This window comes from Tupaia chinensis, unplaced genomic scaffold, assembly GCF_000334495.1.
Source record: "Tupaia chinensis unplaced genomic scaffold, TupChi_1.0 Scaffold000688_1, whole genome shotgun sequence".
NCBI lineage: Eukaryota > Metazoa > Chordata > Mammalia > Scandentia > Tupaiidae > Tupaia > Tupaia belangeri.
The window spans coordinates 3,562,939-3,574,721 of record NW_006160211.1 but is presented as its reverse complement, the minus strand read 5'-3'; the positions used below and the strand labels follow the sequence as shown (position 1 = coordinate 3,574,721).

Genomic DNA, 11,783 nt, shown 5'->3' with positions numbered 1-11,783 from the left:
TCCTGCTGTTTCAGATGCTCATTTGTCCTATCTTCTTGGAGAAGTCATTCTTTCCCTTTCTGTTTTTTTGATTTGTGATGACTGCCCCTTCCCTTCCCTCCTTTTCTTCCCCAAATTGAGGCAGAGTGAAATATTTCTTTCTTCTTTATTTCTTCATTGCATTTTATATAACACTTCTACATTACATTTTAATAAATGCATCACCTTTATTTGAATAGTCTTATCTTCTTAAAATTATGATTTCTGATTTACATTAGTCTTACTCATCTTTATCTTATATGTTTAACACTGGAGCTAATCCCGTAGGTATTAAATACATTTTTGAGTGATTCTGTCTTTAATCATTGGCTCTATTAGAAGTTACTTTGTTATTAAATTTTAAATCAGTCAACCTTGGACACTCAGTTTAAGCATGTCTCAAGAATAAAATAACATTTTAAAAATAAATTTTGAAACACTTTGCCAAACCCTACTAATGCCATATGGAGATTTTAAAAACGCTGTTTTAATTTTGGCCATGCTTACTCCCAGTATGAGATTATCTTTGAATTTTCATATTAAAGGGAATGCCAAAACTCAAATTATAAGCCATACTTGCTGAGTTTTGAAATATTTCAGATGCAAACTCACAAACTCCCACAGACTGTCACATGGTTTCTATCTTAAGGCATATTTTGGTTGAAGTTTATTCAAAACAGCTTTGGGTTTAAATTAAACCTAGATAATTTGTGTTACAAAGGCTTAATTTAGCATAGCTCTAGAAAAACAACTATATTCGGAGGTAATCTCATTGTGCACAAGGTGACAGCCTTTTAATAAAAAAATACATAGTCCCGCCTAGAACCCAGTTTAGGAGCTACCATATAAAAGAATTCAGGAAAAACAATTCGCTTATACAACTCATGGTTTGTTCAAATATTAAGGTTAATTTTCTTTAATACCTGTATCCTCTTTTTTGCCTATTTTACTTCAATGTTCTATTCTTTTAAACCTTTACTAAAACAATAATTCAAAAAAATAATTTAAAAAATACTTTATGTCTTTTTGGGTAGCTGAAAGATCACTCATTGAACTTAATTAAATTAATCTGATCCCAATTTTTAATTTGCAGCTCTGAGGATATAGAATATGCACATCTTTACTTTTTCCATTGTAAACTTGTATTGGATTTGACCCAGCAATGTAGAAGAACGCTAATGGGAAAGCCACTGACGACACTGAACATTCACCTGTTTATTAAGACAATGAAGGCACCTTTGTTGGTATGTGTCTTTTTTTTTTTTAATATAGTAGATAATTTGTATATAACATTTGCTAAGTTTTAATGTAGAAACATGTTTTAGTTACAGAGAAGAAGTGAGAAATCTTTATTCATGAAAGAGTACACATGCATGCATGTGAGAGTGACACAGAAAGAGAGAGAGGAGCATTGTCCACAACCTCCACAGGGTCTGGGCACACCATGGTCCTCGTCCTCCAGTCCTCTGGCCTGTCTGATTGTGGGCACTCCCGTGCATGCCTAGTGTGTTTCAGGCTGACTAGACTGGGGATTCAAACCACTGTTACCATGTGGGATCCAGCTTCTCTTGAGTGGCACATTACCGCTGTGCCACAGAGCTGGCCCTCTTTATTTTAAGTAATTTGTTCTTTGGTTGAATATTGGCTCCAAAACATTTTTTAAAAAGAAAGTACTTTATCAGTCTTTTTCTTTTCAACTGGGAGAAAGCATGTATCTTACTTCCATTTAAACAATACCCTATAGATTTGATTTAAAAAAAAAAAATGCCAGAGCACATGTGAGCTTGCCAGAGAGAGAGAGAGAGAGAGAGAGAGAGAGAGAGAGATAGGGAAAGAGAGAGGGAGAAAGTTACCCACAATGTAGTGTGGTCTCGCAACAATCCCTTCTCCACTATTTCTCTATCCTTTGGGGATCTTAGACATTCATGCAAGTGTTTTTCAAGGTTGCCAGAGTTGGAGAATGGCAGTCACCTGCAATCCAGCTTCCTTTTAACGCTAGGCTGTGGAGCTGGCCCACTGTGAATTTGTTTTGATCTCCCATTTTCTCATAGAGCAGAGAAAGAAAGGGCATAAGAAAGAAGGGGGGAGGAAAGGAGGGGAGGAAAGAGGGCCGCTCACTGTATACTTCTTTCTCATTTCCCTCTAGCCTTGTTTCCTTCTTTTCAAATACTAGGGTATTATTAAGAAGTCTCAGGATACTTCTTTTGGTATTGGAGGCAGGATTAAGACTCATAACAAGCTTTACTAAAAATCTTCTATTTTTTTTCTTTTGGTGTGGCATTCTGGCTTGAATTTGTACCCCTTCCCTAAAGTTTCTGCTCATAAATTTTCTTTTGTATGTTTTAAAATTATTTTCTTTTTTAAAATAGAAAATGATGAGAGAGATTCTCTGACCATATTTCACTTTATAATGCTTCTCAGAAATTATGTAATATTAGTTTTAAATTAAGAAACTAAAAGTGGAGACTACATAATGGCTTGGAATTCAATTAAGTGTGGCTTTACATTAAGGCAGGACATGGCAATAAATCAAGGGCACCATTTATGTTGCATTCTGTGTGAATAACAGCTCCTGAAACATCCATGTCATGCACTAGGACATGAACGGTGCTCACTGGCACTGTGCAATGCAGGTGTCCTTGCTCTAGTCACTGCTTACCCTAACGTACATTCAGTTGTCAATGGAAATCCAAAATGAGGTTTGTTTCAGCTCTCTCACAAATGATGCATCTAAGCACCTTCTTTGTTCAAACTCCTTTTTCTTAGGGAACCAGGGAACCTGGGATGTAGGATTTAGGCTAGTTTGGAGAGATTAACTGAGAACCCAGACCGTGGTGTCAGCAAAGAGAGGCCAGGAAGCACTGATAAAGTGGAGTTTCACAGACCAGAACAGAGCAAATGAATGCTCAGTGCAGAAAAGGAGACAGAGACTCGAAAGATTTCTTTTTTTTTTTGGAGAGATTTTCACTGTAGGGCGCGTGCGCTCGCCAGACAGACAGAGAGAGACATAGAGACAGAAAGCGAGAAATCACCCCCCAGGGGGGATGGTCACGCCGCAATCCCTTCTCCTCCATTCTCCTCTCGGGATCTTGGGCACGCACGCACACGCGCCCGGCGTGAGTTTTTTAAGCCACCGGGTCCAGGACGTGAACCGCGGTCGACTACGTGGGAGTCCAGCGACATAGCCATTATGCTAACTGCTGGTTCCCTCGAAAGATTTCTTGAGACTCTGTGGGGTTGTGGGGTAAGAGTGACTAAGGTCTAAGAGCTTACCCTTGTAGAATTAGGAAGACCTTAAAGAGTTCTGAACTGATTTGGTCACTTTTACATCTTTGTACTTTAAACATTTGACCATATCAGTCTTTGAGGTTGTTTTTTGTTCTTGAAGGATATATTTGAGGTTAAAAAACAAAGGAAAGTCAAATATTTTATAGGCAATACCTTTCCTTAATGATTCAGAACCTTGTAAGAAGACATCTCATGTATCTACTCTTATCACCTGTATTGATTACGCGGTGGGCTATTTCAACTGGTAGCTTGTGTCCTTCAGTTGAGGACAATCTTGTGTTTATTTCAGTGATGATTTGTCAATTTCTATTTTCTCCCTTCTTTCTTTCTGTGACTCCCATTGTTTAGATTTTGGATCTCTTGAACTACTACTTCATTTCTGTTACCTATCCTCTTCTATCTTCCGCCCGTATTTTTTCTACTTCCTGGGAGATTTATTCAACTTTAATTTTTTATGGATGAAATGTCTTACCATCTCCTCGAGGTTATCAGCAGTGGTGTCTAAACATTTCTTCTTCCTGCATATATAGTCTGTTTCCCCCATGTTATTTTTTCAGTTTGCTCTTGTCTCTTTCATTTTATAGGCTTTCCTCAGATGTTAATTGTTGGATATCTGTTCACAATTTAGAGTTTGAAACTAAAATGCTAATTGGAAAATTATGAGAATGTTGGGAATATTTATTGACTCAGAGCCTTAAAGGGTGATTGGGCCTGGGCTGCTTTTTGGTGAACCCCAATGTCAGTATCTTTAGGCTTTTGGGAGTTATTAAAGATCCCCTGAAAAATATCTTATAAGTTTCTGCTTGAGACTGCTAGCGTTCTGAGAACTCAGTAGGGAGAGGGGCATCTCAGTATTCAGTTCCTCAATGCCTCTGATTTTGGTATGGTATCCATATTCCCAGCTGTTAAAGAAGTCTTCTAGATCTTCGCTGGCGTGGGAGAGGGACAGTTGCCTAAGCTCATGGAGCTGGGGAGGGCAATCTAGGGATCTAACTATATTTCTCAAAAGCTTTGACTTGTTCCTTATTTTAGAGCCTTCCTGCCACTTTCCATCCAATATGTCTCTTCCAGATGTATCAGACAGTTCCCAAGCAAGTTTGGGATTCTATAGTTAAAACTGAGAGTTTGCAGGGCTGGCAGGTGGCATGGTGGTTAAGGGTGCTGAACTCCCACATGGCCGACTACTGGAGTTTTCTTGCAATTTCAGGAGAGAGTGAAATTTGATACGTATGTTTAATGTGCTGTTTTAACTTAATGTTCCTTTGTTTTGAAAGGTGTCATTTATTATAATTCTTACATGAAAGAGTTTATTCCTTAGTTATCCGTTCTGTTTCCTTTAAAATATTTATATGTGCTTATCAGTACCATACTGTTTTATTTATTGTATTTCATTTGTTTCTTTATAGTATGCCTATTTCTTATTGTTATAATTTTATGTTTAGCTCCTTATAAAATAAGTTAGTTTATAACACTTTTTAATTTATATGGGTACATCAAGAGCATTCGACTTAGGAAATTTATGAAATCAGGACCAGTAGTTGGTGTAATGGCTGTGTTGCTGGACTCCCATGTAGTCGACCATGGTTTGAGTCTTGGACCCGGTGGCTTAAACTCATGCTAGGTGTGTGTGTGTGCATGCCCAAGATTCTGAGAGGAGAATGGAAGAGAAGAAATTACGACATGGCCATTCCCTTGGGGGGGTGACTTTTCACTTTCTGTTTCTCTGTCTCTCTGGTGAGCGCACACGCCCTATAGCAAAATTCTCTCTCTCAAAAAAAGGAAAATATTAAATCATTTTTGTTAATGTTGTTTATTTCACAGACTTTTTTTTACTTGTAACTTTATTAATAAGAATTATGAGTGTTTAAATGCAAATGTTCAAATATTATCACATAAGACATTTTGTTCTTTCTTAAAAATGAAGACTGAAGTTGCTGAAGATCCTCAACAAGTTTCAACTGTTCATCTCCAACTAGGATTGCCACTGGTTTTTATTGTTAGCCAGCAAGCTACATATGAAGCCGATAGAAGAACTGCAGAATGGGTTGCTTGGCGTCTTCTGGGAAAAGCAGGAGTTCTACTCTTGTTAAGGTATCTTAAACATTGATTGTTCACTGTATTTAGCAAAACAGTAATACTTTTTATATTTTAATTTCTTATTTCAATTATTTTTTATATTTCAAGGTGGTACTTTAATCACTTACTAATAAATTAAAATATCTAGTAGATTACAGTGTTGTTAGGGTCAGTTCCTAAACTAAAATTAATGTATTAACTTTAAGCTTGAGTTAAAATTTAGAACTGTAAACTTTGTTAAATGAAGATGTAGATTAAGCTAGAGATTATAAAATCAGGTCTGTGTTTATGTGTAAAATTTCTCAGACTCACTAAATTACTAAATTGTAATCTTTTTATAAACTGTTTTTAGTATCAGAATTTACAGCTCTATTTTAGATGACTGTTATTCTCCAGATTAGCAATATAAAACGTTTATTTTCATTTCGAAAAAGGGACTCTTTGGAAGTGAAAATTCCTCAGCATGCTAACGTGGTCTTCAAAAAGGCAGAAAAGGTTAGTTGTTTTATGTATGGTGTACAATTTCTGCTTATTAAAAAAAAGTAAATGCAGTATATATTTATTATGGAAGCAATATAAAGCAATATAAATATATAAATGTAAATGTGTGTAAGTATATAGCAATGTGTCTTTATTATAGAAAAACATAAATTGTCACTATCCAGAAATAATTGCTAGTAACATTTTTATATTTTAAATGTCAGTTTGTCTCTTTTTCTTACATATGTGTGTGTATGTATGTGTGTGTGTGTGTATATAAAAAGTAGGATCATGCTATATATCTTAATTTTCACCTAAAATTATATTTAATTCCTTGCTCTTGTGATTATATTTAATTCCTTGCTCTTGTGATGTAATTCCTGCCCTGAACAGTTTTGAACATGATTGATTCTTTCCTCTGACAAAATTTCTGTAAGTGAAATTGTCAAAGGAAAAATGGAAATTTTTAAGGTTTTTAAAATACATTGTCAAATTGTCCTCTTGAAAGATTATACTTTTTTGCCAGCAGGGCTTGGAATTCCTTATTTCTCATGTAACTTTGCCAGTACTGAGTATTACCATCTCAAAGTGAACAAACAAACAAAAATGCTTTTTCTATAGACAAAGAAGTTATTTTAATTTGCATGTCTTTTATTACTAGTGAATGAGGTTGACCCTTTTTAAAGGTTTCTTGGCCATTGATATTTACTTTATAAATTTCTGTTAATGTCCTTTTTTCCTTAAATTAAATTTTTTTTTAAATTAAGAACTCTTTAAAACCTAACAGCTGGATACTGTATAAATGTGCTAAGACTGCGTTTAAGAACTGCCAAACGAAAACTGAAATTCTTTTGCTTAAATCTATGTTAGGAATATTGGGTTAAGAGTTGGAAAACTTGGATTATCATCCTTTTTAGTTCTGTATACAGATGCATGAACTAACTGCTCCAAGGCTCAGTTTTTTCATGTGTGAAAATAGTCATAAAACTTAGTTTTCTAACTTGCAAGAAATTTTGCGAGACCAAATGGGAAACTATAGCACATATGTAATCACATATGTGATCATATGGGGCAATGTGCCCTGCTTTATGGCTGTACTGGAAAGACTAGAACCTTCTGAAGTAATTGTTTTTCTAGTAAAGAATCTTAAGTAAGAAATTAAAAGATTTATTATTGGAAATTTGTTTTACAGAAGAATTAAAGTTCATGCTGATTTCCTAGTTTCGATGTCTTAAATTGTTAAAATACATTAAAATAATTTGGGAAACCAGTAGTTGGCATAATGGCTATGTCGCTTGGCTATGTCGCTGGACTCCCATGTAGTCGACCATGGTTCAAGTCCCGGACCTGGTGGCTTAAAACTCATGCCGGGTGCGTGTGCATGTGCCCAAGATCTCGAGAGGAGAGTGGAGGAGAAGGAATTGCGGCGTGGCCATCCCGTTTTGTGTGTGTGTGTGTGTGTGTGTGTGTGTGTGTGTGTGCGTGTGATTTCTTGCTTTCTGTTTCTCTGTCTGTCTCTGTCTTTCTGGCGAGTGCAAGTGTCCCGTACCAAAATCCTCTCCAAAAAAATTTTTTTTGGTATAGTGTGAGGTAAAATAGGTTATATATTAGATATTGCTCTCTGTAAAGAGGTTTTCTGTAAATAGTAGAACAGGCTTTCCTATGAATTTCTCTATTAAATTCAGTGCTTTTTTTTTTTTTTTGAGAGAGATTTTTGCTATAGGGCGTGTATGCTCACCAGAAAGAGAGAGACAGAGAGACAGAAAGTGAGAACTCACCCACCAAAGGGGATGGCCATGCTGCAATCCCTTCCCTCCATTCTTTTCTTGGGATCTTGGGCCACGCACGCATGTGTGTTTAAGCCACTGGGTCCAGAACTTGAACAGTAGTCGACTACATGGGAGTCCGGCAACATAGCCATTATGCCTTCTGCTGTTTCCCAGTACATTTTTTTTTAAACCTTAGAGTCAGGGCAATAATGTTAATCCTAGGATTGTGTAATCATCTTTCCACTCCCTTTCCTGTACTACTCCAGGCAAAGGGTGCAAGGGTCCCTAAGTATTAGTATTGGTTGCATAAATAGTATTATGTACTTGAATTACTGCATTAAGAGCCTTATGATGTATAGTAAAAGTTGTGACATTTCTGTTAGCGGCGTATTAATTCTTCAGATATTTTTTTCTCTATGGCAGTGATTAGTGGGATTGTATTCTGAGAAATTGTGTTAATGCCTAGAATCTTTCTTAATATCAAGCGTTTAAAATCCATTTTTATTCCTTTCTTAAACATGTTATTTTTATTTTAAAGAATGATCTATCCTACTTTATTATTATTATTATTATTATTTTTAAAAATTTGACCAGGATTTGAAGCATGGTCAGCCATGTGAGAGTTCAGTGCCACCACCTGCCAACTCCAAATATTTCATTATTAAAAAAAATCAAAAGTAGAAATAAAAATAGAATTAACAATATACTAGCTAGATTAATAATTAACATTTTATTTTATTTGCTTTATCTATAATTTCTCCAAAATATTTTATAATTCTCCCACATATAATCACAATCTCTTCATGCTTAATGAAGTGAAGAATAATTTCTTAATATCATAACTTAATTTCAAAATCAGTTTGTATTAAAATTTTCTCATTCTAAAATAATTTTCTTTAGATAGTCTTTGGGAACCAAAATCCAATCAGGAATTATAAATTGCATTTGATATGTTTCCTAAATCTTTTAAATCTTAGATCTCCCATCCCCTTTTCCCCATAAAAATGACATTTTTGATAAATGGGATTTGTTTTTCTGAATTTGTCTGTTTCCTTTTTGCTTTTGTCTATTTTTTTTCTCTGTTCTCCTATATTTTCTATAAACTTGAAAGTTAGCTTTAAGGTTGGTTAGCTCTATTAAACATTTTAGATAATAATACTTCATTGTGTTAGCTTCATTATATTCAACCTTTTTTTTTTTTTTTTTTTTTTTTTTTAGAGCCTCTGCATTCACCACAGAGAGAGACAGAAAGCGAGAAATTACCACCTAGGGGGATGGCCACACCACAATTCCTTCTCCATTCTTCTCTCAGGATCTTGGGCATGCATGCACATGCATCCAGTGTGAATTTAAGCCTCTGGTTCTGGGGCTCGAACCACGGTCAACTACATGGGAGTTCCTCGATGTAGCCATTATGCCACCTGCTGTTCCCTATCTTTTTAAAAATAAATTATTTTATTTAACTTTATTTATTTTAATTTAATCAGAGAGGGACAAAATGTGAAAGAGAGAGAGGGAGAAGGAGAGGGAGGGAGGGAGGGAGAGAGAGAGAAAGTAAGAAGGCAAGCCACCAGCTCCAGAACTCAACTGCAGTTGGCCATGTGGGAGTCAAGTTCCCTTAACCACCACATCACCTGCCGACCCCCTCATTATACTCATATTGAAGTTTGTGATGTTTGTTTTTAACCATGATACCATATTTGATAGATGAGTTAAAGGTAGAGGCAGCAAATTCTATTATAAGATGCATTTTCCCCTTTCCAATTAGTAAATAAACAGTAAATAGAAATGCAGTTAGCATAAAGAGAGATATAAATACCTACCAGAATGGCTAAAATATTAAAGAGTAACAATACCAATTGTTCACAAAGATGTGAGGATCTAAGAGCTTTTTTTTTTTTTGCTATAGGGTACATGCGCTCACCAGACAGAGACAGACAGAGAGACAGAAAGCGAGAAATCACCCCCCAGGGGGGATGGCCACACTGCGATTCCTTCTCCTCCATTCTCCTCTCGGGATCTTGGGCACACACGCACATGCACCCAGCGTGAGTTTAAACCACTGGGTCTGGGAGTCAAACTGCGGTCGACTACACGCTAACTGCTGGTCCCAGGATCCAGGAACTTTTGTATACTGCTGATAGACAAAATTGATACAATGTAAACTGGGAAAATATTTGGCAGTATTACTAAAGCTGCAGTTCTGAATATCATATGAACTGGCATTTCCATTCCTAGGCATGTGCTCAATAGAAATGGATAAGTATATGCCCCGAAAGCATTAATGTATAATCATAACCACAGTATTATTTATAGTAGTCCCAAACAAGACATAGCACATGTCCATGTGCAATAGAATGGACAAATAAATAAATTATGGTATACTCAAATAATGACTACTTTATACCATTGAAAAAGAAAGAACTACTTTTATGGAGCTGGCAGGTGGTGTCATGGTTGTTAAGGGCACTGGACTCCCACATAGTTGACCATAGTTCAAGTCCTGGACCTGGCAGCTTGCCTTCTCACTTTCCCTCTCTCTCTCACTCTGCCCCTTTCTAGTCAAATTAAAACAAAACAAAATAAAAAACAAAAAAATCCTTAAACATTTCTAAAAAAAGAATGAACTGCTTTTATATGTCGACATTGATAAACTTCACAATGTCGAACAAAAGCAGTCACAAAAGAGTAGAAACTGTCTATTGTTCCATTTTATGATTGAAAAAAACTGATCACATTTTTAGATGGTGAATATCTTAGTCCAATAGGCCTGCTGTAATAAAATACCATAAACTAGATGGCTTATAAACGAAATTTATTTCTCATACTTATGGACCTGGAAAGTCCAAGATAAGATGCCAGTAGATGTGGGTTTGGTGAGGGCCCTTTTCCTGATTAACAGATGGCACCTGCTCAGTGTCCTTACGTAGTGGAAGGGATGAGCTAGTTCCCTTTTATAAAGCCACTACGTCCATTCACAGGGCTCTGTTATCATGGCCCCACCTCATAATGCCATCACATTGATGATTAAGTTTCAACACGTGTTTTGGGGGACACAAGCATTCAAACTATAGCAGTGGTGAAAACCAGCACAGTGATTTCCTCTGTGGGAGGGTAATGACAGGGAGAAGTAAGAAGATGGCCCTGGGTGTACTGGTAACATTCTGCATCTTTTTTTTTTTTTTTTTTTTTTTTTAATTTTTTTTTTTTTTTACATTCTTTCACTTGAAACACTTTCATAGAGAAACAAAGTGAGAAATCACCCCCTGGGGGGGGGATTGACCACACTGCAGTCCCTTATCTTTCATTCCCCTTTTTGGGATTTTGGGCACTCACATGTGCCCAGTGTCCGTGAAAACTGCCAGGCCTGGGACTCAAACCACAGTGAACTACGTGGGAATCCCGTGACATAACCATTATGCCATCTGCTGGTCCCAACGTTCTTCTGCATCTTAATCTGCATGGTGGTTGCAGAGGTGTGTTCACTTTTTAAAAATTCATCAAACTATTCATTTAACATTTGTGTTCTTTTCTGTATGAATTTTACATATCAATAAGAGTTTGGGAACCAGCAGTTAGTGTAATGGCTATGTCGCTGGACTCCCACGTGGTCGACCGCAGTTCATGTCCCAGACCTGGTGGCTTAAAACTCACGCTGGGCGCGTGTGCGTGCGTGCCCAAGATCCCGAGAGGAGAATGGAGGAGAAGGGATTGTGACGTGACCATCCCCCTGGGGGGTGATTTCTCGCCTTCTGTCTCTATGTCTCTCTCTGTCTGTCTGGCGAGCGCACGCGCCCTATAGCGAAAAACCTCTCCAAAAAAAAAAAAAAGAGTTTATTATAAAGTTGTCTAGGTACATTTGGAACAAATTCAGTGTGCTTGATTTTATCTTTATTATATTTCTTTTTTTTCTCTTTAAATTTATTTTTTACATTAATTCACTATACATCATTACAACATACAGATGAATTTTCGATTCAAAATACACTGTGTATTGGCTCAATCAAGCACATCAACATACATGTTATCAGCAAATAATTTTCCAATTCTTATGTCTTGTATACTTTGTTTTTCGTTTTGCCATCCTTGATTCCCATCCCTCACCCTCTGCCATGTCCCACCCTCCTCCCACATTGTCTCTGGTATCCATGG

The 11,783-nt window shown here is 36.6% G+C and overlaps 1 protein-coding gene across 3 annotated transcripts in view; it reads left to right on the top strand.

The window, feature by feature from the left end:
• TXNDC16 (thioredoxin domain containing 16) overlaps nucleotides 1-11,783 on the top strand; it is a 101,686-nt gene that overhangs the window by 38,030 nt on the left and 51,873 nt on the right. For all 3 annotated transcript variants that reach the window (XM_014592439.2, XM_027776633.1, XM_006160541.3), the window contains exons 8-10: nucleotides 1,112-1,262; nucleotides 5,231-5,397; nucleotides 5,817-5,877. In XM_014592439.2, coding sequence (XP_014447925.1) covers nucleotides 1,112-1,262; nucleotides 5,231-5,397; nucleotides 5,817-5,877 — 379 coding nt within the window. The remainder of the gene's footprint in view (nucleotides 1-1,111; nucleotides 1,263-5,230; nucleotides 5,398-5,816; nucleotides 5,878-11,783) is intronic.